Here is a 27,340-nt window from a genome sequence, read left to right as displayed (position 1 = left end):
GTATTAATTTTTAAATTTCATTCAGTTTTAGAGTTATTTGATTTAGTGTTCTTGTTTTCTGGGCTAAATCTTGGGTTTCAAACATCAGCAGTTTTATTTTTTTTATTTATTATTTTAATCAGTTGTAGGGTTTATATTTAGGTTAAATCTTGGGTTTCAAATACCAGGAATTTTATTTTATTTTAATTTTATTTAGCTTTATTTTGTTTTATTTAATTTTTCATTTAATTAAATTTTTATTTAATTTAATAAAATTTTTTTCATGGCTTAATCTTGGGCCAAACACCAGGGATTTGATTTAATTTGATTTTATTTCAGACTTTATTTTCTTAGTTTTAAAGTAATTTTTTTTCAGGGTGGAATATTAAGTTTTAAATATCAGGCTTTATTTTATTTTATACATTTTTTGTGTGCGTTTTTGTTTTATGGCTTAATCTTTGGTTTTAAATCTCAGGTTTTAGTTTATTTAATTACATTTTATTTCAGTTTTAGAGTAATTGTTCAGGGCTAAATCTTTCAAATATCAGGCTTTATTTTATTTTGTTTCAGACTTAATTTTATTTCATTTAATTTCTTTTTCAGTTTAAAATTTTTTTTTCAGGGTTAAATCTTGGACTCCAAATATCAGACTTTCATTTTATTTTTAGTTTAAGTTTTAATTTAATTTAAATTTAAACTTTTTAGTTTTTTTTTTTGGAGTCTTTTTTATTTTGCCAGTTTGTTATTAAAGCTGTGATGCATCTAAATAACAAGTGTAAAAAAAGGCAGTTTTTGCATTCATTGCAGCTATTTAATTAAAAATAAACTATTTACATTTCTTAGTAGCTCAATATTCCCTGATTGCACATCATTTAATTGTTTTTCTTAAGATATCAAAATATACCAATTGCTCATAACTCAATTTAAAATGGCTTTTTCTGGGATGTTTGTGTATACAAATGTGACATTTCAAATGAATATTTTCAAGCATGGACTCCATAGGCTTCCCAGATTGCTACAGTAGTTTTTCTCCCCTCAGTGTAATGCGGTGATGATTATTTTGTCATGCGCTGTGCACGTTTTTCAGACAGACACTTATGAGTCTGTCACTTCTCTGTGTGAATGAGGACACCGTGTTCTCCTCCGCTTACTAATTGCCATGAGGCCAGTGAGGCTCTCATTCAGATGCACTGATGTTTGCCCAAATGATAGCAAACACGAGCGGCCTTTCCTCACCGCCAGACAAACGCACACAGAGGCCTCTGTAAGGGCACCTTATAATCACACTTTTGTTTCTCATTTTATTTCTCTCATTATTTTATTATTATTATTAGACTTTGTCATTTATTTCATTATGTAATGTATTTACTTGTACATATACAGTTGAAGTCAAAATTATTAGCCGTCTTGTGATTTTTTTTTTTTTTTAATTTTTTTTTTATTACTTTTATTATTTTTTATTTATTTATTATTTTTATTTATTTATTTATTATTATTATTATTTATTTATTTATTTATTTATTTATCTATTTATTTTAATTTATTATTATTTTTTTAATAATATTTCCCAAATGATGTTTAACAAAGCAAGGAATTTTTCACAGTATTTCCTATAATATTTTTTCTTCCGGAGAAAGTCTTAATTTTATTTCTGCTGGAATAAAATAAAATACTAATTAAAACAATTTAAAATAGTTTTTATGCCATATTTTCTTTTGTTTTTAGAGTCATTTTTGTGGCTAAATCTTGGGTTTCAAACATCCAGTATTTTTTATTTAATTTTATTTCTTTATTTAATTTATTTTACCACTTTGTTTTTAAAACCGTGATGCATTTGTTCATTTAAATAGCATACAAAGTGTATAAAAGGCAGTTTTTTTTGCATTCAGTGCAGCTATTTAAGCAAAAATAAACCATTTACTGCATTCATTAGTAGCTCAATATTCCCTGATTGCACGTTCCTTAAATGTGTTTTTCTTTAGATATCGAAATATACTAATTTATTGAAAATCAGTTTAAAAAGGCTTTTTTTATGATGTTTGTATACAAAAATGACATTACACTAGGCACACTAGGTTTCCCAGAATGCTGCAGTAGTTTTACCTATTTGTAGTAGTACTGAAGTATTTAAATATATATATATATATATATATATATATATATATATATATATATATATATATATATATATATATATATATATATATATATATATATTATATATATATATATATATATATATATTATATATATATATATATATATATATATTAGATATATAAGTACCGATACAGCACTGAAAATGTACTCAAGGAAAAGTAAAAGCACACATTTTTTAAACTACTTAGTAAATTCTGAAGCTGGAGTAGGAGCTGGAGTCGTCAGAGTAGGAGTAGTCAGCGTGGTTGTAGTAGTAGTTGTGGTATTAGTTATCATAATAGTCGCGGTTAGTAGTAGGAGTAGTTATAGTCGTAGTAGTCATAGTTTTCATCGTAGTAGTAGTCGTCATAGTAATAGTGGTTGTCGTAGTCATCGTCATTGTCGTAGAAGTAGTATTAGTAGTAGTTATAGTAGTCGTGGTTGTAGTAGTAGTCATTGTTGTGGTCGTAGTAGTAGTTGTCATTGTTGTAGTAGTAGTAGTAGTCGTCGTTGTAGCAGTTGTAGTCGTGGTCGTAGTAGTCATAGATGTCGTCTTAGTAGTTATCATTGTTAAGTAGTGTTAATAGTAGTAGTAGTGATTGTAGTAGTAGTCATACTCATAGTCATCATCGTTGTCGTCATCGTAGTACTCATAGTGGTCGTAGTAGCAGCAGACATCATCGTTGTCAGTAGTAGTGATCATCATAGTAGTTATAGTAGTCGTGGTGATTGTTGTAGTCATTGTGGTAGTAGTCGTCATCGTAGTATTAGTAGCATTAGTAGTGGTTGTCATAGTCATTGTAGTAGTAGTTGTAGTCGTAGTACTAGTTATGGTAGTATTATTTTTATTAGTAGTACTGGTAGTTGTGGTTGTGGTCATAGTAGTATTCATAGTCGTAGTCATCGTCGTTGTCGTCATCGTAGTACTCATAGTGGTCGTAGTAGCAGCAGACATCATCGTTGTCAGTAGTAGTGATCATAGTAGTTATAGTAGTCGTGGTGATTGTTGTAGTCATTGTGGTAGTAGTCGTCATCGTAGTATTAGTAGTGGTTGTCATAGTCATTGTAGTAGTAGTTGTAGTAGTAGTTATGGTAGTATTATTTTTTTTAGTAGTAGTAGTAGTGGTAGTTGTGGTCATAGTAGTAGTCATAGTCGTAGTAGTACAAACAATAGGAATTAATAATAAAACGGCCGTTGTGAATGATCTATTTTTACAAGTACTCATATAATTAGTTTACTCTGTTACTACCAGTAATTGTTTATCATGCCTGTTGCCACCTGATCTTATTCTCAGTTTGATTCACTTCACAAAGCTTCATCAAATGAATGAGCTCCAAGAATATTTAGTGTTTATGATCCAGTGTGTGTTAAAACAGTCCCTTTGTCTCCAGTTACACTGTTTTAGCCTCTGTGGCGTGCAGGGCTTTGTGAATAAACATTTGAGTTGTTATTGTGTGAGTCTCCTAAGGTTCAATTATTGTCTTTTTAATCATTTAGCATTAGTAAGTATTGCGGCTGGTTTAATGGTAAACCCCCTGAGCTCTCTGTGTGTGTAGAAGTGCTGCTCCTGGGACGATCTCTAACTGTGTCTCTTGAGTCTCTGCACTGGGAGGTCAATGTTTAGGTGAGCTGCTCTGTTGTATTTTTTATTTTTTTTAGCTTTGTACATGGGACAGTTGGCAGTAATGTAGTACAGTCATAAAACTGTAAGAGTAAGAAAGGTCAAAGGTAACAAAAGAAGTCAATAATTAATCTGGAGGAAGACATTCAAGTCAACAGTTTATACACTTGCTCAGTTGTGCATGTTATGTGTGTGTGGTATGCATCTGGATTTGCCATTTATAATTGTTTGAGTAAAACTTAATTTGTTTTACTCTCTAAACTGAGGATATTTCTGATACATTTTAAACACAATTGTCATTTAGAATTGATTTTTTTTATGACAATTACCATAAAAATATTTTTATTTATATACTGTATATATATATATTTTTTTTTTCCAATAAAATAATATTTGACTATTAATTCATCTTCATGGATCATCCATTCATCCCATCCATTCCATTCATCCGTTTGTCATCTGTCTAAAATCCATCCATCCACCTATCCATCCAACCCATCCATCCATCCATCCATCCATCCATCCCAACCATCCATTTGTCATCCATCTGTCTGTTTGAAATCCATCCATCCACCCATCTATTCATCCAACCATCCATCCAGCCCATCCATCCATCCATCCATCCATCCCATGCATCCATCCATCCCAACCATCCATTTGTCATCCATCTATCGGTCTGAAATCCATCCATCCATCCATTCCATGCATCTATCCATCCCATCCATCCAATTGTCATCTATCTATCTGTCTAAAATCCATCCATCCATCCATCCATCCATCCCAACCATCCATTTGTCATCCATCTGTCTGTTTGAAATCCATCCATCCACCCATCTATTCATCCAACCATCCATCCAGCCCATCCATCCATCCCATGCATCCATCCATCCCAACCATCCATTTGTCATCCATCTATCGGTCTGAAATCCATCCATTCCATGCATCTATCCATCCCATCCATCCAATTGTCATCTATCTATCTGTCTAAAATCCATCCATCCACCTGTTTGTCATCTATCTATTTGTCTGAAACCCATCCCATCCATCCATCCATCCCATCCATCCATCCATCCATCCATCCATCCATCCATCCATCCATCCATCCATCCATCCATCCATCCATCCATCCATCCATCCATCCATCCATCCATCCATCAGTTTGTCCAATACTCCATCCATCCATCCATCCATCCATCCATCCATCCATCCATCCATCCATCCATCCATCCATCCATCCATCCATCCATCCATCCATCCATCCATCCATCCATCCATCCATCCATCCATCCATCCATCCATCCATCCATCCATCCATCCATCCATCCATCCATCCATCCATCCATCCATCCAGTCTTTTACTTTTTTGTCTATATCTCGCTTATTTCTTTTGATCTTTTTTCCTTTAGTCTTTTTCTTTCTTATGTTTTTTTCTTTTAATCTTAATTCTTTATCTTTCTAGTCTTTTTTTTCAGTTTTTTTCTTCCATTTAATCTTTCTTTTTCTTTGTTAAATTTTTCTTTTAATCATTCTTTTAGTGTTTTTGTTTTGCATTTACAGAATATTTTATATTTATTTTTGTTTATTTAATTATAACATTTGACTTCATCATGCTCTTCCAATAATATATATTTTTGTAAATTAAAAAAAAAAACATTTTAGTTTAATCTATAAATTGAGGATTGCATGTTTTGTCATTTTACATTTGATCTTTTTTTGCACTGGCCAAATGTCTTGAGATGCTAGTTAAAATCTGAAAGCATGAGTTAGTAATTGGTTTGTGGTAGTGCGTGGTTAATAAGGCTGTTGAGTTTGTCTCATACAGAGGTAGATGTTTTAATGATTGAGCAGATGGAGAAGCTCCTCACACACACACACACACACACACACACACACACACACACACACACTGCTGGAGGAGCTGCTGATGGCAGAGCTGTGCAGATGCTGCATCTCCACTTTCAGACATCACTACATTAAAACATGCTAAATGAAAATGAAATGGAGATGTTTTCTTTTCACAAAAAAAAAAAATCTAAATGCTGCCGCTGCACACTAGTATTTTAATTTATTTAGATAACGAAGACCACTTGATAGTTTTCAGTCTGATAACATTTTTAGTCATTTAGAGTATTTACTTTCTTCAGAAAATGACCATTGGTCAAAAAACCCCCCAAAAAACTTTTTTTTTTTTTTTTGTGGTTTAAAATTCAGGGGAATTACACCGTATATGGAGTTCTTTATGCTTCTGAGGTTAAAATCTTCATATTGTCTAAAATGAACATAGCTTTGGTGGAAGAAATTGTTAGAGAAATCGATTTCTGTTCTCTCTTGAATCAATTCTCATAGTTTTTAATCGCAGATGGCAATCTAGGCTAGTTTTTACATCAGATGGCACTCTAGGCTAGTTTTTAACATCAGATGGCACTCTAGGCTAGTTTTTAACAGCAGATGGCACTCTAGGCTAGTTTTTAACAGTAGATGGCAATCTAGTCAAGTTTTTAACATCAGATGGCACTCTAGGCTAGTTTTTAACAGTAGATGGCACTCTAGGCTAGTTTTTAACAGCAGATGGCACTCTAGGCTAGTTTTTAACAGCAGATGGCACTCTAGGCTAGTTTTTAACAGCAGATGGCACTCTAGGCTAGTTTTTAACAGCAGATGGCACTCAAGGCTAGTTTTTAACCTCAGATGGCACTCTAGGCAAGTTTCGACAGCAGATGGCACTCAAGGCTAGTTTTTAACCTCAGATGGCACTCTAGGCAAGTTTTGACAGCAGATGGCGCTCTAGGCTAGTTTTTAACAGTAGGTGGTGCTCTAGGCTAGTTTTTAACCGCAGATGGCGCTCTATGATAGTTTTTAACAGTAGATGGAGCTATAGGATAGTTTTTAACCGCAGATGGTGCTCTAGGGTAGTTTTTAACAGTAAATGGTGCTCTAGGATAGTTTTTAAACGCAGATGGCGCTCTAGGCCAGTTTTTAACAGCAGATGGTGCTCTAGGCCAGTTTTTAACAGATGCTCTCTAGGCTAGTTTTTAACTGCAGATGGGGCTCTTGGCAGTTTTTAACAGCAGATGGTGCTCTAGGCCAGTTTTTAACAGATGCTCTCTAGGCTAGTTTTTAACTGCAGATGGGGCTTTTGGCAGTTTTTAACAGCAGATGGCACTCTAGGCTAGTTTTTAACAGTAGATGGCAATCTAGTCAAGTTTTTAACATCAGATGGCACTCTAGGCTAGTTTTTAACAGTAGATGGCACTCTAGGCTAGTTTTTAACAGCAGATGGCACTCTAGGCTAGTTTTTAACAGCAGATGGCACTCTAGGCTAGTTTTTAACAGCAGATGGCACTCTAGGCTAGTTTTTAACAGCAGATGGCACTCAAGGCTAGTTTTTAACCTCAGATGGCACTCTAGGCAAGTTTCGACAGCAGATGGCACTCAAGGCTAGTTTTTAACCTCAGATGGCACTCTAGGCAAGTTTTGACAGCAGATGGCGCTCTAGGCTAGTTTTTAACAGTAGGTGGTGCTCTAGGCTAGTTTTTAACCGCAGATGGCGCTCTATGATAGTTTTTAACAGTAGATGGAGCTATAGGATAGTTTTTAACCGCAGATGGTGCTCTAGGGTAGTTTTTAACAGTAAATGGTGCTCTAGGATAGTTTTTAAACGCAGATGGCGCTCTAGGCCAGTTTTTAACAGCAGATGGTGCTCTAGGCCAGTTTTTAACAGATGCTCTCTAGGCTAGTTTTTAACTGCAGATGGGGCTCTTGGCAGTTTTTAACAGCAGATGGTGCTCTAGGCCAGTTTTTAACAGATGCTCTCTAGGCTAGTTTTTAACTGCAGATGGGGCTCTTGGCAGTTTTTAACAGCAGATGGTGCTCTAGGCAAGTTTTAACAACAGATGGTGCTCTAGGCTAGTTTTTAACAGCAGATGGTGCTCTAGGCTAGTCTTTAACAGCAGGTGGTGCTCTAGGCTAGTTTTTACAACAGATGGCTCTCTAGGCTAGTTTTTAACATCAGATGGCACTCTAGGCTAGTTTTTTACAGCAGGTGGTGCTCTAGGCTAGTTTTTAACAGTAGATGGTACTATAGGCTAGTCTTTAACAGCAGGTGGCGCTCTAGGCTAGTCTTTAACAGCAGGTGGTGCTCTAGGATAGTTTTATAAACAGATGGTGCTCTAGGCTAGTTTTACTACAGATGGCACTCTAGTCTAGTTTTTAACATCAGATGGCACTCTAGGCTAGTTTTTTACAGCAGGTGGTGCTCTAGGCTAGTTTTTAACATCAGATGGCACTCTAGGCTAGTTTTTTTTACAGCAGGTGGTGCTCTAGGCTAATTTTTAACAGCAGATGGCACTATAGGCTAGTTTTTAACAGCAGATGGCTGTCTAGGCTAGTTTTTTAACATCAAATGGCGCTCTAGGCTAGTTTTTAACAGCAAATTGCTCTCTAGGCTAGTTTTTACAGCACATGGTGCTCTAGGCTAGTTTTTAACAGCAGGTGGCGCTCTAGGCCAGTTTTTGACAGCAGGTGGTACTCTAGGCCAGTTTTTAACAGATGCACTGTAGGCAAGTTTTTAACTGCAGATGGTGCTCTAGGTTAGTTTTTAAACAGCAGATGGTGCTCTAGGCTAGTTTTTAACAGCAGATGGTGCTCTAGGCTAGTTTTTAACAAACGCACTCTAGGCTAGTTTTTAAACAACAGATGGCGCTCTAGGCAAGATTTTAACAGCAGATGGGAGACTAGGCTAGTTTTTCACAGCAAATGTTAAAGGTTTTTAAACAGCAGACACCGCTCTGACAGGTTTTTAACAATGAAGGTGCTCTAGGCTAGTTTTAAAACAACAGATGGCGCTCTAGGCTAGTTGTTAGCAGCAGTTTTAATGCTTATTGTATAACTCAACCAAACCCAAAGCGCTCCTCCTCCTTAAAAACCAGCCTAGAGCACCTCCTAAACTAGCCTAGAGCAATATCTGCTGTTAAAAAATAATATCTAGATCAGTGGTGCTCAACCCTGTTCCTGGAGATCGACCTTCCTGCAAAGTTCAGCTCCGACCCTGATCAAACACACCTGAACCAATTAATTAGGACCCGAACAGCACTTGATAATTACAGGCAGGTGTGTTTAATTATGGGTTGCAACTGAAATCTGCAGGAAGGTCGATCTTCAGGAATAGGTTTGGTAACCCCTGGTCTAGATCGCAATCTGCTGTTAGAAACTAAGCTCAGAATCTATTCGAGAGAATGTCGATGCATTTTTTAAAAAATCTCTGAATTGATGCAGAATCAATTTCTCAACTTTTTTTTTTTTGCCACAGCAGAAAAATCTGATTTTCTAAAGGCAAAAAAACACATTTTATTCTAAAACATACTGTAAGTAATTTGTTCCATATGTTCCATATGAAATATTGAAACATCTCTGACATTAAATATGACAAAGTAGTGATTCTTCCCATCAATCCAAAATGATTCTGCCTTTACTGTTTGTTTTGTCAACTAATATGATCTGATAAAAAAAAAAACACATTTTCTTTTACACTTCGCTGAAAGCATTTTGAGATAGTTGCTCATTTTCCCGGAGTGTAACTCATAATGATTATAAATCATATCTGTCCACTCAGAATAATTATATGAGCGTTCAGAGTCACACTGGATGAGAGTTTTGCTCTCTCAGCATTTTCAGGAGCAGAACCGCTGTGTGAGCCTTTGACAGAAAGTGCTCATTACTTTATGCAGGAATTATCCGAACTCTTCCCAGACCTTTTCTGTACACATCGGTGATCTTGTGAGAACATCAGGCTTTCATACAGTGGCAAAAACAACAAGCGCAGAACCGCGGTCAGGCTACGTCAACAGCAGCCAGGGTATGACAGCAGATGTTTAGCCACGGCTTACGTTAGTCTAAAATCTCCAGGAGAGAAGGAAATGCAGAATCCTCACCTCAAATCCTTTATACTTCAGACATGATCTATGATGATGTGCAGAATATTTGAAGTCTCTCATCTGAATTCAGGGCCAGTCATTTGGGAGAGGCTGCATCTCATGAATGTACTACGAGTTGTTGCTTAGAGTTTAGCAAAAAACTGCAACTATGGGGCTGCTGAATGCCTGATTCTGATTGGCTGATGAACATTGTTAGGTGTGCAATTATTATTTGATAATGCACATTTAAAATCTGCGTAAATCGTTTATTAAATCTGCGTTTATTACAGTAATGCCGAGTTCAGACTGCATGATTTTAGACCTGATTATGACTGATATCAAAGGCAAATCGGTGCTCGTTCATTTAAGTGACAATCACACATTGTGAACTATCAAAGCATCGGCAGAACGCTACGTCGCAGAACAAAGCATCAACAGAACGCTACGTCAGATAGTCATGCAGTGTGAAAACATCTGTGATGAGACTACTTTGAAAATCGTGCAGTGTGAACTTGGCATAAGTTGATGTACTTGAAAACGGAATATTAAGTAGGGGGCGGGGTTTTCTTTTTGCACATCATTCTTTCATAGCAAACTGACGGTAAGGGAGGCGGGGTTAAGAATATTAGAAAATCGCTGATTAGCTGCCTACACCCGTGAGATATTTGGCATGTTAAATATCTGGACCTGTCAGAGATTCAAAATCATGCCGTGTGAAATGAGTTTTGACTGAAAATAACATCAGCAATCACCTACAGCCAATGAGAGAGCAGCATCCACTAGTATATGTATCTGCAGGCCAGCGGGAGGTTGGGGAGAAGTTAAAAGGGCTTCTTCTCAGTCTGTTTGGACCCAAGAAATGGAGGAAAAACTAGTGTAAACTTGGCAGGAGCACGCGTGTCTGTTTGACGTGTCATCTGAGCAATGTCCCAACCGGGTCGAAAAGAAAAAAGTTGAGAGAAATTGCTAATTCCCTTTAGAGGCCAGGTGAGCAAAATAAGTACATTTTCTACCCCATTAAAGGCTTCTTTCTCATCATGTAGTTAATAACGAAAGATATACTACGTGACAGGCCTGGATTGGCTAATCAGGAGGACCAGGAGAATTCCTGGTGGGCTGGTCCGTTTTTTTTTGGCCGCGAGGGCATGTGTCCCTAGCTGCTTGCACTCTCAGCAGTCGCACTTTTTTTCATTTACTTATTTATTTGACCATAGCCTCACTTTTTTTATTCATTATTTTACCAGAGCTTCACTCTTTTTTAATTTATTTTCTCACAGCCCCATGAGCAGAGTACAGCCTGCAGGTTAATGATGACGTAATTACCATTCGACTCCCCAACAAAACAGGGTAAAGTCTAGGGCTGTTTCTCAATTCCAAGAACGCAGTGAACGGACTTGTGTTCTTGTGAAGACCAGTCTTGAAGGCTTGAAACTCAAGGGCTGAAAAGGAGTCCCACTCCAGCCCTGCTAAGTGACCCCGTGTTGTTTCCATGTCATTTCTCGTGTGTTTGGTTTTGAAACATAGTTTGTGGACTAAGACAAAGTTGTCGGCAATTCTTCCTATTTTAAAGTAATGCAGTGTAAAACCCCCTGTTGCCCATCCATCTTGCAGTGTAAACAAAGCATCGACAGAACGCTACGTCAGATAGTCATGCAGTGTGAAAACATCTGTGATGAGACTACTTTGAAAATCGTGCAGTCTGAACTTGGCATAAGTTGATGTACTTGAAAACGGAATATTGAGTAGGGGGCGGGGTTTTCTTTTTGGACATCATTCCTTCATAGCAAACTGATGGTTAGGGAGGCGGGGTTAAGAATATCGTGTCTGGAGCGTCAAACTAACATCATCAGAGAAAGACCAACACACAGCAAATGGTCAAAATTTGATTAAAGATTACCAAAACAAACATTTTTTTTAGTAGGTTAACTTAAAGAATAAAATGCGTGTTTGCTAATTAAACACTGATAATTTGGATTTCACACAGACTTTAGGCAGGATTTGACTGCATTACAGCTCCCTATCACTATGGAATCAAACAGAAGGCTTTGGATGTTTAATCTATAAACACAGGACCAGTTTAAGGATGAAAACCTTACAAATGTATTGAAATAAAACATCTGAACAGTGTCTTTAGGTGTGGTAACCAGTGGAGTAATCAGCTCCAGTCCTTTGAGTTATTTGAAAATAGTGCATATGCATCATTACCACCTTAGGTATACATTATTTTTTCCAATAATTCAATGGACCCGAGTCAATTATTCCTTGTATGTTGCTATGCAGCAACATTGACGATATGGAGTGGAAGCTCTATGGAAATCTAGAAGCTAAATTTTAAGTAACTTTGTCACTTTCGAGATTTTATTTATTATCCTGCTTGCTCTGCATTGTCATTCAAACTGTTTTCTTCTCTCTACAGGTGCGGGTGAATCAGGGAAGAGCACCATTGTCAAACAGATGAAGTAAGTGCAGCAAAAATCCCTTCAATATGTTGTTGTTTCTATGGTTCTTTCTGTATGTTATTATAAACATTGTACTACAAACTGAACTACACTGTTCTTATTTACTATGACTTTCTATGTGAAGCTGCTTTGACACAATCTACATTGTATAAGCACCATACAAATAAAGGTAAATTGAATTGAATTGAATAAAAATACTGGATATTTCAGAAGATGACAACACTTTAGTTTAAGTTCCTATTCTTTCTATTACCAAGTGGCTTATTACCAGCCTATAATTAAGATATTGTCTGTTTATCAGTTCTTATAAAAATCAAGAAACTGTTGCAGTACAATGGCTGTAGCCGGGGCAAATTATATTATGCAGTGCCTGAAAGTAGTCCCCAGCTAGGTACCTTGCAAGATGACCATGCATGTGCCAGTCACACTGGGTAATATCATTACGCCAATTTCATTAAGTTCCTTGATTATTACACTGGAGTGAGAATATAGTTCCTAGCCATATCAACCTATAGCCACTTTTCATTTTCCATTGGTCTTAGTACATTATGTAACTACAGAGGAATCAAGCTTTGTAAACATTTTCAACACTATTTGGTCGATTTTGAGCGAGATGCTAAGGGTCTAATCTGATTCAATGATTTATGCTAAGCTAAAAGGCAGATTGTGAGTATAGTTCCTAGCCATATCAGACTAGAAAATAGCAACTTTTCAGCGTCAAGCTTTGTAAATAGGAATATTTGCAAAAATATCTGGTCATTTTAAGCGGGATGCTAAATATCTAATATGAATAAAGGATTTATGCTAAGCTAAGCTAAAAGGTGGAATAAAAGTATAGTTCCTAGCCATATCAGTCTAGAAATTAGCAGCTTTTCCGTATGCATCAGTCTTAGTATGTGATGTGACTACAGTAGCGTCATGCTTTTAATAGGAAAATGATCAAAACCTTTTAGTCATTTTTGAGCGAGATGCTAATAGTCTAATCTGATTTAATGACTTATGCTAAGCTAAAAGGTGGAATGAGAGTATAGTTCCTAGCCATATAAGTCTATAAAATAGCAACTTTTCAGTATTTATTAGTCTTCTTATAGGATGTAACTACAGAAGAAGGGTCAAGCTTTCAAAAGGACAAATTTTAAAACTATTCGGTCGTTTTTGAGTAAGATGGTAATGGTATAAGCTGATTCAATGATTTATGCTAAGTTTAAAGGTAAAATGGGACTTTAGTTCCTAGCCATATCAGTCTAGGAAATAGCAACTTTTCATTATCCAAAAGTAACTACAGAAGCGTCATGCTTTTAATAGGAAAATCATCAAAACCTTTTAGTCATTTTTGAGCGAGATGCTAATAGTCTAATCTGATTTAATGACTTATGCTAAGCTAAGCTAAAAGGTGGAATGAGAGTATAGTTCCTAGCCATATTAGTCTATAAAATAGCAACTTTTCAGTATTTATTAGTCTTCTTATAGGATGTAACTACAGAAGAAGGGTTTAGCTTTCAAAAGGACAATGTTTAAAACTATTCGGTCGTTTTTGAGTGAGATGGTAATGGTATAAGCTGATTCAGTGATTTATTCTAAGTTAAAAGGTGGAATGAGACTTAAGTTCCTAGCCATATCAGTCTAGGAAATAGCAACTTTTCATAATCCATCAGTAACTACAGAAGCATCATGCTTTAAATAGGAAAATGATCAAAACCTTTTAGTCATTTTTAAGCGAGATGCTAATAGTCTAATCTGATTCAATGACTTATGCTAAGCTAAGCTAAAAGGTGGAATGAGAGTATAGTTCCTAGCCATATTAGTCTATAAAATAGCAACTTTTCAGTATTTATTAGTCTTCTTATAGGATGTAACTACAGAAGAAGGGTCAAGCTTTCAAAATGACAATTTTTAAAACTATTCGGTCGTTTTTGAGCAAGATGTTAATGGTCTAAGCGGATTCAATGATTTATGCTAAGTTAAGGCAGAATGAGAGTATAGTTCTTAGCCACATCAGCCTAGAAAATAGCAACTTTTCATAATCCATCAGTCTTAGTACATGATGTGACTACAGAAGAGTCAAGCTTTTAGTAGGACAATTATCAAAACTCTTTAGTCATTTTTGAGAGAGATGCTAACGGTCTAATCTGATTCAATGACTTATGCTAAGCTAAGCTAAAAGTGCTCCTGCCAGACTCAGAGATTGGCTGAATGGATTCAAATATGCTAAAACTCAACTGTTAAACTCTAGGGTATTTGTAAAGTGAGCCTATTTAAAAAAAAAAACGTAGTGTAGTTTTTCATTTAAGTCTGATAAATGACTTGCATCCACAGTAAATGAGCTCAATGCAGCCGCTGAGACACAAGCGTGTGAAGACTATATTCAGTTATAAAGCCATGCTTCATCTGTCACTTATTTATTTGCTGCGGCAGCGCTTTGAAGCAGTGACATCATGTGTGAGATGCACTAAAACAGGAGTAAACCAAGATGCTGCATGCTGTTATGAGTTTCATTTCCGTGATGAAGACACATTTCCGCTCAACTGCACCTTTTATAGAGCCTGTGATGTAGGGGCCGCTTCCTTTACATGCACTCATCTCTTCCTGTTCGTGATGAATAGACACCAACATGTCTTTGTATGGCACTTTCTAGATGCTATACCTCATGCTGTGAAACGTCATGCTAGATTAAATGAATGTGGATGGATGATGTGTGCTTTAACTTTTAACTCTTTATAGGGCACTCAAAAAGTGTTGTGGGATGATTACAAGACTTTTAAGAACTAAAGATATACATTTATATTGTAATCAGTGTCAGTGAAGTTACCATAAATGGTTTTTCATTCAATAAATGGTTAACAATAATGCACTAATCCTAATCTAGCATGTACTAATATTGTATACACTAGAATTTATACTGTTTACACTGTCCCAATATTTGTCTCATTGGACTGTAATATTTTACATTACATTAACAAATCAGATCAATTAAAATACGTTATTTAAGTGAGATTTGTAATTGATCATTAGATGTTATGTATTTATTTATTAACCATATGGTTGAATTTTATTTTATGCACACTTTTATACGTTAAACCCTTTATTTGGCACTCATTGGCAACTCATGACTTCTAAAAATGTTTTTTTCACCTGATAAATGGTTAACAGAATAGCACTAATTCTAATCTAGCATATACTTATATTGTATTCACACTATGTAGTACACTGTCAGAATTTATACCGTTTATACTGTCCCAATATTTGTCTCAGTGATTCCAAGATTTTATTTTATTTAGTTTTTTATTTATTTTAATATAATGTAATTAAATTAAGTGTAATTTTAATTTTAATTACATTTTTTTAAATTTAATTTATTTTTTGTTCTTTTTTTAAATTTAATTTAGTTTAGTTTAGTTTAGTTTAGTTTTGTTTTGTTTTGTTTTGTTTTGTTTTGTTTTGTTTTGTTTTGTTTTGTTTTGTTTTGTTTTGTTTTGTTTTGTTTTGTTTTGTTTTGTTTTGTTTTGTTTTGTTTTGTTTTGTTTTGTTTTATTTTATTTTATTAATTGAACTTAATTAAATTTTATTTTATGTTTTATTAATTTTATTTTATTCTGTTTTATTTATTTTAAAGCTTTTTTTTATCGTCCTGAAAGTGGATATGACGATATTTACATAAAGCATTTACACATACAACCAAACATTCATAAATCGTATTTATACTGTTTAGTATATGAGATTATTAGATCTCGATGTTACATAAAGATCTTAAATGTCACGTTATACATGTCTTTACCATCAATTTTGATAAATGTAATGCATCTGAATATAATAACCTTTTTTTTTTTATCTTGAGGAAAAGATTATGCATTTGTTTTGCAGTTACTTGACCGTGAAAGGTAAATATTTAAAATAAAACAATATATCACTTCAAAAATGTAAACAGAAATATATAAATGAATTGTGTATGATTGGTTTGATCTCATGTTTTTTCGTATATTGTAATCTTTACTAAGTCAAACTCTTAATATTTACTTTGAGTTCTGGTGTTCTCATTTAGGTCTATACATAATCTGCAGAATACCACAAATTATTCAATCTTTTCATTTACTTCACTAAATGTGTGTAAATACTAAAATATTTCTATTAATATTGGTAACATTTTTAATAATATGCAAAATATTTCATTTAAATAGATGATTTATGTACAAAACTGTTTGTAAAGTAACTCTTTTAGATGGTTCTGATAGGATTTGCTGGTGACACGGTGGCTCAGTGGTTAACACTGTTGCCTCACAGCAAGAAGGTTGCTTTTTTCGATCCCTGCATGGGCCAGTTCGCATTTCTGTGTGGAGTTTGCATTTTCTCCCCGTGTTGGCGTGGGTTTCCTCCCAGTGCTCCGGTTTCCCCCTCAGTCCCAACACATGCACTATAGGTGAATTTAATGAACCGAATTGGCCATAGTGTATGAGTGTGTGTGTGTGAATAAGTGTGTATGGATGTTTTCCAGTACTGGGTTGCAGCTGGAAGGGCATTTGCTGTGTGAAACGTATGCTGGATAAGTTGGCGGTTCATTTTGCTGTGGCGATCCCTCATGATTAAAGGGACTAATCTGAAGGAAAATGAATGAATGAATGAATAATAGGATTTGCATTGTAAACCTTAAATAAAAGTTAAAAAGCAGCTATTTAAAATGTATTTCAGTTCAATACTTTCAAAATCATTCTACTGACACCAGCAGATTAATTTAGCTTTTTAAATTCTGCACTGAAGTATCTAAAAATTGTAGAAATAACAAAGATTCCCTCATTTGTAAGTCACTTTGGATCTGCGAGTGGTTTAAATGTAATGTAATATGTAGAGAATTAGAGGGCTCTCTTTTATAAGACGACCATACATTTGTGTTGAAGCGTCTTTAAACTTTTCTGCAATCTCTCTCTAAAATGTTTTGGAGGAAAGCTGCATAAATCTCTTTCCATTTCTGTATTTATTAGCCGTGTACCTAAAGAGAGATGGTGAAGGCCTTGAACACTCGTATGATTTCCGTTTGACTGGAGGTGCAGGGATCTGAATGCATTTTTCATGAGGAGGGTGCAGTATTTCACACTCGGTTCATTAATGCAGGTTTAAGCACAAGCAGAGTTACAGTGATAATAATAACTCTTACCTGCAGCAGACCAGAGCTAAATCAATGTAAACAATCAGTGATGATTTTTTTTGTGTGCGTTTACTTACAGGCTTTGTTATGCTAATTACTGATGACCGCAAGCTCTGCTGATGTTAGTGAATCTAAAATTCGTTAGATTATTTATTCATTAATTTTCCTTTGGCTTGGTCCCTTCATTCATCAGGAGTCGCCACAGCGGAATGAACCGCCTTCTATATCCAGCATATGTTTTACACAGCGGACTTCCAGCCGCAACCCAGTACTGGGAAACATCCATACACACTCATTCACACACACTGATATATTACGGTCAATTTAGTTCATTCAATTCACCTATACCGCATGTGTTTTGACTGTGGGGGAAACCGGAGAACCTGGAGGGAACCCACGCCAACATGAGGAGAACTTGCAAACTCCACACAGAAATGCCAGCTCACCTGGCCTGGACCCAAACCAGCGACCTTCTTGCTGTGCAACAGTCGCCTTCGTTAAATTATGTGTTATTCAAAGTGTATGTTTTGAATTACAGAGTTACATATTTTTGGTGACGACTAATAATTAGTTTTATGAAAGAAGTTTAACAGTATATGATGGCACTTATCCTTTTTTATCATTTGGATTATGGAACTTTAAATCTATAGACTACAATGTTATTTGCCAATAAATTTGATATTTATATCAGACATATTGAGCTTTAATATCTGCTTCCAATATTTGTCTCGTTGGACTGATATTCTGTGTTGCATTAACAAATCAGACTAATTAAAATGTTATTTCAGAGAGCTTTGTAATTGATCACAAGATATGTATTTATTTGCCATTGACCCTGTATACAAACAACTAACTATATAGCATAAAAATAATAAAATAAAAAATATATCTCTTAATTTTTTAAGATTTTTTTTATGTTGTAATTGATCATAAAATGTTATATATTTAATTATTTAACATGATTCCGATATTTTATTATAATTTTTAAATTTAATTTAATTTAATTTAATTTAATTATTTATTTTTTATTTTATTTTTTATTTTATTTTATTTTATTTTATTTTATTTTATTTTATTTTATTCCATTTCTCCCAGCTTTCTTTTTTTTATTGTCCTGACAATGACAATATTTGCATAAACCACTTATACACACAATCATACATATAGCATAAATTAACCGCGAACTAACTCTTGTCTTAATTTTGAGAGATAAAAATAATAAATACATTTTTAACTAGATTTTTTTTATTTTACTTTTGCCTAGCTTCTTTTTTTATAGTGCTTAGAGTATATAACAATATTTGCACAAACCATGGATACAAAAAACTAAACATATATGCTATGAACTGACTGCCAACATTTATAAATATTAGTTTTTTATAAAAAGTTGTAAAATTGTAAAATAATAAATGTCTTTTGACTAGCTTTTTTAAAGATTTAATTTATTATTATCAATTATTATTATTATTATTATTATTATATTATATTATTGTAATATATTTAATTTAGCATAAACCACTTATACACAAAACCAAGCATACAACATAAACTGATTGCCAACATTCATAACTATCTGCTGTTTATTCTTGAGATATCGAAAAATAATTAAAATATAATACATTTTATTTTTATTTTTGCATAGCTTTATTGTGCTAAACGAGCATAAAAATATAATAAAATAAACTAGATTTTTTTACCTATCCTTTTTATTTCATTATATTTTTATTTATTTTATTTTTATTCTTAATTTATTTTATTTTTGTCAATTTTTTATGCTAAAAGGGTTAATAAATAATGAAATTAAAAAGCTTTTTAAGATCACTTTTTAAAATGTAATTTAATTATTTAATTTTTAATGAAAGAGTATATGACATTATTTGCATGAACCACTTATACACAAAACCAAACATATAGCATAAACTGACTGCCAACATTCATAACTATTTGTTTATTGTAAGTAATGTAAATAAAGTATAAAAAATAACAAATAAAAACAAGAAAACATTTTTTTTAGCTAGCTTTTCAAGACTTGAAAAGATTTATTTTATTTTATTTTTACTCATTTTATAATTCTTTTGTATTTTCATTTAGTTTTTATACCTGCGGGGTCTTAAAAAGTATTAAAAGTTAATATAGATAAATTTAAGGTGCTTAAAAATGATTAAAAACCCTTAAAGGTCCTGTGCTTTAAAATGTGATTTATTTTTTATTTGAATTCATTTTATATTAGTTCAGTTTCAGATCAATAAAATAACAATACAGCACTACACTATTGTGTGCATGTTTCCTGGTCAGTCTCTTAATTATTAAAAATCATCCTGTGTCCAGAATCATCCATGAAGACGGATACTCAGAAGACGAGTGTAAGCAGTACCGTGCCGTGGTTTACAGCAACACAATCCAGTCCATAATGGCCATCATTAAAGCCATGAGCAACCTGAAGATAGACTATGGGGAAAGTGCACGTGTGGTAAGAGCTCCTGTGCACCTGCAGACTGCATGTAGGTCAGCCTGACGTTCTGTAAATAATTCAGAGTCCTGCACATTTCTCATCTCCAGGTTTAATATTTTGCATGTAGCGTCTGCAGATCCTTCAGTTGCAGGTTGTTATTCTGATTGAACCATTCACAATAACAGCAGGAGAGAGTAAATATGAATAGATTTTGGGTTATATTGAGTTGAAATATTTAGTGTGATACAGTTGAAGTCATAACTATAAGCCCTCCTATGAATTTCATTTTCTTTTTCAAATATTTTCCAAATTTTTGTTTAACAGAGCAAGGAATATTTCACAGTATTTCCTATAATGTTTTTTCTTCTAGAGGATGTCTTATTTGATTTATTTTGGCTAGAATAAAAACAATTTTTTTTAAAAATATATTTAAGGTCAATATTATTAGCCCCTTTTTTCTGATTGTCTACAGAACAAACTATTATTATACAATGATTTGCCTAATTACCCTAACTTATCTAATTAACCTAATTAAATTGTATTTCAGGCTGAATACTCCTGAAAAATATTTAGTAAAAATTCTGTTTAACGGAAACAGATTATTATCATTTATTTGTTTTTTGAACAAATGTTGATTTTTATTTTTATTTTTTTTACTTATTCCACTCACTTACCATTTAAATTGAAAAAAAAAAAGTAAAAATAATTATAATTATAACTCTTCTGAAATTGTAATTTCTTTTTTTTTTTTTCAGGTATTTTTATACCTGTTTACGTAACGTAGCGTAGGTTAATATTTTGGTAATACCAAGGTTAATATTGTGGTAATACCATATATATCAGTATACATATATACATATATACATATACACATATACATATACACATATATACATACATACATACATACATACATGCATACATACATGCATATATACATATACATATATACATATATATATACATATACATATATATACATACATACATACACACACACACACACACACACACACACACACACACACACACACACACACACCACACACACCACAAACAAACACACACACATATATATATGTATACATACAAACATACATACACACACACACACACAAACACACACACATATATATATATATATATATATATATATATATATATATATATATATATATATATATATATATATGTATACATACAAACATACATACACACACACGCGCACAGTTTAAGTCAGAATTATTAGCCCCCCATGTTTATTGATTTATTTTTCCCCCCAATTTCTGTTTAACGGAGAGAAGATATATTTTTTTTCAACACATTTCTAAACATAATAGTTTTAATAACTCATTTTTAATACCTGATTCATTTTATCTTTGCCATGATGTGTGCGTGTGTGTGTAGGACGATGCACGGCAACTGTTTGCTCTTTCTGCGGCTGCGGAGGAGCAGGGGATCCTGACTGACGATCTGGCCAATGTGATCCGCAGACTGTGGGCCGACAGCGGCGTTCAGGGGTGCTTCTCCAGATCCAGAGAGTATCAGCTTAATGACTCCGCTGCTTAGTGAGTGACTGCAGAAAACACACACACCCATACACACACTTCTATATATGGTTTATGATAGGGCTGGGCCGATAAACAAGATTATACCGAATCGCGATAAAATTGATCATTAACAATGATAAGCTCTGGAGTTTTTTACTGCATATTGTTCTAAGAGCCAATCACACAGCAGAAATGTGCAATGGGAATCTAAATATGTGGGAATATTGGAGATGTACTGAATTTTCAGCCACAGAAAATTTTTCGGCCGAGAATTTTATGCCATTTAATGGACCCTCTAATTTGTGCGACTTCAGTCATTGTTGGGGTACTCTTTTAAAGCTGGAAGCATTTACAACTTATATTGAAATATATATATAATTATCATTCAATATGGAAAATAATTATCGAAATTACATTTATGCCATATAGCCCAGCCCTAGTTTATGAGGACTCTCCATAATAGATTTGTACTGTAAAAAAAATACTTTAAAAAAAAAAAAAAAAAATTTTATGGCCTCACTCTACTTCTATACTATACTTCTGTGTCAAGTGATCGGTGTGATGCAATGCCCGTAGCCGTGCATTTATACTTCTGTGTGTTGCTCTGCAATAACACTTTAGAAACTCTAGTTAGCAGCAGGTGTTTTTAAGTTCCTCTGTGTTGAGTTTCTTCGCAGGTGTTTTGTTTTTTCTGAACATTACCTTACATGTGAAGCAACAAGCCCCTAAATCAGCGAGCTGTGGACACGCCCCCAACATGACACTTTTTAACACATTATAATAAAAAAATCTGAATTGTGTTTTGAACTGAACCTAAACTGGCACACTCTGAAGAACCATAATATTAATATTAAATCATAAAAAAGAGGTCAACTATGTGCCCTTTAAATAAAAAATTTAAATAAATCCAGTGTTATGTACTTAACCATAATTATACATGCATGTTTTTTAAGTTTATAACCTCTTATAAATTAAGTAGCTGTAATTTTTGTATGTTTTCAAATGTACTGTTCATTTAGTTACTTGTAAGAAATACATTTAACAACAGCATTTTTGTTTTCCAGTATTTTTTTATTTATTTTAAACCACAGTTTTTCTATATTTTACAAAAAAAATGTGCACTGTCCCATAGAAACATCATGAAAAATAACAAAAAACATCAGTGTGTGGACTTAAAAATACAAAACAACATAAAGTGCAGCATAATGACCAAAATCTACTCTCAAATAAGTAGAGACTTCAGAAAAGAATGTTCTTGAGACGCATTACTTTTTCACTGGGCTTCAGTCCATCAAGTTCGAGAAACTTCACAAGCAAATGTAAGTTCCTTGAAGTAGCTCAGATTTAGAGCATATATTATGCCCATCCGCAGAGCACAGCACCTTGAGATATCCATTCCATTTATGATTCTCATGCCTTCAACCATTATGGTTTTCATCTTGTGGTTGTATTCCAAAGTAGACTGAGCACCAATGATGGCAGTTGTCATCACTTGCCTTTCAAGGTCCTCCTTAAATTCTTGTGTATTCTTGTGAAGCAAGAAAAAACTTTTTCCAGTCAAAAACACTGCTAACATCCACTTTATTCACCAGGAGTAGCCAACGTTACAGTGAAATGGAGAAAACTTATTTGGAAATTAAATAGCACTCAGATATCTCACCTTAAATTGTCCTTTGTGCCAAACAGTCTGCCTAAAACTTGTCCGGACTTGCTTCTTGCTTGTTCAGTAGGGGAGCAACTTTGAAATTCAGAACTCCATTTGTGTGGAAAAATTGAGTTATCAACCAAATTTCTTTGGGTTGCTACAACTTAAATATTGTTTCAAACTAATTGACAGATGTATTTATCTTTAAATTAGCCACATTTTTAAGTTGATTTAATTCTCAATATTTTCCTGTTGTGAAAACTTAATAAAATTATTCTGACAACTTAGCAATTTAGAATTTTTTAGTTACAATAATGTATTAAGCTATGAAGTGGTAACAGAGCTCTTGAGTTATTTTTTAGAGTGCCTTTGCGATCAAAAAATGTCATTTATAATAGAGGTCAATGGGGCAAAAAAAGGCCCTAACATAACGAAAGGGTAATCAATTTGCCCAGAGTGATTAGTTTTTTTTTTTTTTTTTACATTTTCAAAGCATTTTCCTAAATTATGTCAACCAAAAATCATTTAATTTGCTGAAAGACAGAGAAAGCTGTGGCCAAATGACTCAAAATCACACCAGAGTGGATGAAAACATCCCAACAGCACAAAGGTTAATTGAAAACAGCTATGTCACACCCATGTCATTATACACTGTTGTGTCGTAAACCACAAACCAGTACATACACACACACACACACACACACACACACACACACACACACACACACACACACACACACACACACTTTATGGCTTTAATGGAGAAAAACGTACAGTAAAAACAGTAATATTAACACTTTTTTAAATTAACTTAATATAACGCAAAGCTAACTTTTTACCATCACTCCAGTTTTCAGTGTTATGTGAACCCACGCTAACACGGGGAGAACATGCAAACTACACACAGAAATGCCAACTGACCCAGCTGGGGCTTGAACCAGCGACCTTCTTGCTGTGAGGTGATAGTGCTAACCACTGAGCCACTGTGCCACCTCATACATTATAATTTGTACAAAAAGTCAAACGTAAAGACTATCAGATATATTGCGCATATATTGCCTCCTTTACATCTCCTTTTTGTACTTTTACTCATTTTTTTGGCTTGAGCACCCATCTGAAACTGATGTGCGTGCTTTTGTGCGTGTTTTAGCATAATCGTGCACGTAAGCCCTCACTGATGTCTTATTGCATGATATTTCTCAATCAGTGTGTGTGTGTGTGTTTGTGTTTTAGTCATTTTGCAGCAGTGGAATTCTCCCTCTTGACAGTGTGTTCATAACCTGTGCAAAATCACAGCCTCAAGTGGATAGTTGTTTAATTATATTTCATCCATGTGCTTCAGAGCTGCATAAACACAAACACTTGAGGTGTGGAAGTACAGCACTGAATTACAAATCTCTCCCTGTAGACACGATACGACTTTAATGGGGTTTTGATGCGTGATGTGAGCAGGTTCAAGCAGTGAACTCAATGCTAACTCCACCTATGGTTGATGGCAGAAACGACTCCTCGAACCAAGACTGATCACACACACACAAACACACAAGTGCACATGCAAGGGATTTGTAAAAAATTAGCAGTTTTGCGTATTCTGTGACTCATGTTTTTTTTTTCCCCTATTTATTTCTGTATTTTAATTGCATTATGGGACCTTGGTCTTTCTTACAACAAGTTTAACATTGAAAAGTTCGAAAAAGTGACTTTTACGATCATTATAGTTTGCAGTGATATAATGTCTGAGTTGGTGTTGGATATTACTCTACAAAGCTAAACTGCCAGTACAATTTCTGTTATTTTACAGACTTATTTCTCTATATTATTATTATTATTATTATTATATTATATGTAGTATTTTTAGAGTAATTTTCAACAACATTAAAAATCGACAGAGCAGAGATCAACATCCTATAATGCAGTATATTTTTTACATGTATACTATTGCGTATGTTACCATGAAACAGCTTCTCAAACAGGAACACATGTAGGACGAGTCTTGATTTTGACCATCAGGAGTTGATTGGATGGATTGCTGGGGTTTGCTATTGGTGAAACTCAAGTGATTGACAGGTTGATCCCGCCCTCATGCCAGTAAACACCAATCAGAGAAGCGATTGCGTTATTGAAGATGGACAACAGAGTTCACGGGAATTTAAAACAAGTGAATGTAAATTTTGACACTGATCAGAAAGTGGACCTCTCAGTTTTTGTGTTTGTTAATAATTGATATTAAAGTGATGAAGCAGATAGTCAGTCCATTCCATTCATAACACACACAGTACACTGAAAAAAATATTCAAAGATGATTCCTTGGATTTGCCCAGTTTTTTAAGTGGTTGTAAGCAATTTATTTGGGCTGAATTTAAACAAACAACTTAATTTAAACACTACTAAATTTAATTTGTTTGTTTAAATTCAACCAGTGTAAATTATTTGCAACAATTGTGCGTAAATCCATTCTATTTATTTATGATAGCAAATACCTTTTGATGCAATTTTGCAGTGTTTTAGAATTATTTTATGGTGATTTGCATATTGAAAATAATAGTTGTATTGATTATTAGGTAGCACTTTATTTTAAGGTGCACTGAAAATAAATGCAGGGTTCCACACAATTAATTCATGTTGTCCAGACACAAATCAATTAATTTAACTATTAGCATTTAAGTGGATGGAACATAAAACAAATTATTGTGCCTAAAAAAATCAAGAATTGTTGTTTCAGCTTATTTTAAATGAGTAGTTTGATTAAGTATGTCCTTGTTACAAGTTTTACTTACTATGATAATTACAAGTAATTATACATAATCACACGTAACTAAACCTAAACCGCATTCTAACCCTAACCATATAGCAAGTGCATGTAATCAAGTATAATATTACTTGGTAGTTAATAATAAACACAGGGTGACGCAGTGGCGCAGTAGGTAGCAAGAAGCTTCCTCACAGCAAGAAGGTCGCTGGTTTGAGCCTCGGCTGGGCCAGTTGGCATTTCTGTGTAGAGTTTGCTTGTTCTCCATGCGTTTGCGTGGGTTTCCTCCAAAGTCCAAAGACATGCGGTATAGATGAATTGGAAGTGCTAAATTGTCCGTAGTGTGTGAGTGTGAGTGGGTATGTATGGGTGTTTCCCAGAGATGGGTTGCGGCTGGAAGGGCATCCGCTGCATAAAACATGTGCTGGATAAGTTGGCGGTTCATTCCGCTGTGGCGACCCCGGATTAATAAAGGGACTAAGCTGAAAAGAAAATGAATGAATGAACACAACTTAAGGTGTAACTGAATATTAATAGAATGATTACATATTGTTATTGCATTATTATGATGCATAAAATCAACTTTAAAGGGATAGTTCACCCAAACATAAAATTTATCTTGTCCTCAAGTGGCTCCAAACATTTGAGTTTTTTTTTTCTGTTTTTTTTTTTATCTTCACAAAAGAAGATATTTTGAAAAATGTTAGAAACAGGTAACCACTGACTTCCCTACTAGGAAAAACATATATTGTAGAATACATTTACTGTTATGGGAAACATTTCTTTTTTGTATTTCTTTGGAAGAAAGCTGCTCAAACAAGTTTGTGACTAGTGAAGGGGAAGTAAATGATGACAATTTTCATTTTTGGGTGAACTATCCTTTTAAATATGGCCATATAATTCGCAAATGGAGGTCAGCGTGAGCTTTAAATAGCCTTGCAAAATGGCAGCAATATTGTGTTGCTGGTCCTGCAGGCGAATCCGAGTGTGACCGAGACCAATTCATTCACTGTGCCATTACAAATGTGGGGAGAAAGTGTATGATATGTCAGATATTTGTGTTGACATGTATAGATGTGTAGCCACAGGGAACCAAGTTGAAGATTACAGCTGATCATGGACACTTTTTACATGCCCTTCAGTCATTTAAGTATTAATATGTGACCCTGGACCACCTAACCAGTGTTGCATGGGTATATTTTTGGAAGTAGCGGCACACTTTCTTACAATCACTCCATATCTCTATAAAAACATTATGCATTTCTGAGTGTGCCTCACACAGGTGAGTGGGCTTGACAAACCACCTGTAGAAAGGCTCTCCTCTGCATATGCATTTAACACTGTACTTAAACCATTTTACAAGGACTCAGAAAACAATGTTTACTTGTGAATGTACCACAAATCATGCTGCACTACTTATCTTCGTTCATTCATTTACTTTCCGTTTAGTCCCTTATTTATTGCAGCCGCTACCCAGTACTGGGGAACATCCATTCACACACACTCATACACTACAGCCAATTTAGTTTATTCAATTCTCCTATAGCACATGTGTTTGGACTGTGGGGAAAACCGGAGCACCTGGAGAAACCCCACGTGAATATAGGAAGAACATGCAAACTCCACACAGAAATGCCAACTGGCCCAGCCGGGAGGTGTGAGGTGACAGTGCTAACCACTAAGCCACTGTGTCACC

The 27,340-nt window shown here is 34.4% G+C and overlaps 1 protein-coding gene across 1 annotated transcript in view; it reads left to right on the top strand.

The window, feature by feature from the left end:
* Positions 1-27,340, top strand: part of gnai2b (guanine nucleotide binding protein (G protein), alpha inhibiting activity polypeptide 2b) — a 92,163-nt gene that overhangs the window by 52,598 nt on the left and 12,225 nt on the right. The window contains exons 2-4 of the mRNA XM_056460561.1: positions 12,069-12,111; positions 19,577-19,718; positions 21,108-21,268. Coding sequence (XP_056316536.1) covers positions 12,069-12,111; positions 19,577-19,718; positions 21,108-21,268 — 346 coding nt within the window. The remainder of the gene's footprint in view (positions 1-12,068; positions 12,112-19,576; positions 19,719-21,107; positions 21,269-27,340) is intronic.

This window comes from Danio aesculapii, chromosome 6 (assembly GCF_903798145.1).
Source record: "Danio aesculapii chromosome 6, fDanAes4.1, whole genome shotgun sequence".
Lineage (NCBI taxonomy): Eukaryota > Metazoa > Chordata > Actinopteri > Cypriniformes > Danionidae > Danio > Danio aesculapii.
The sequence above is the reverse complement of the archived record's forward strand: the minus strand, read 5'-3'. Positions and strand labels throughout refer to the sequence as shown.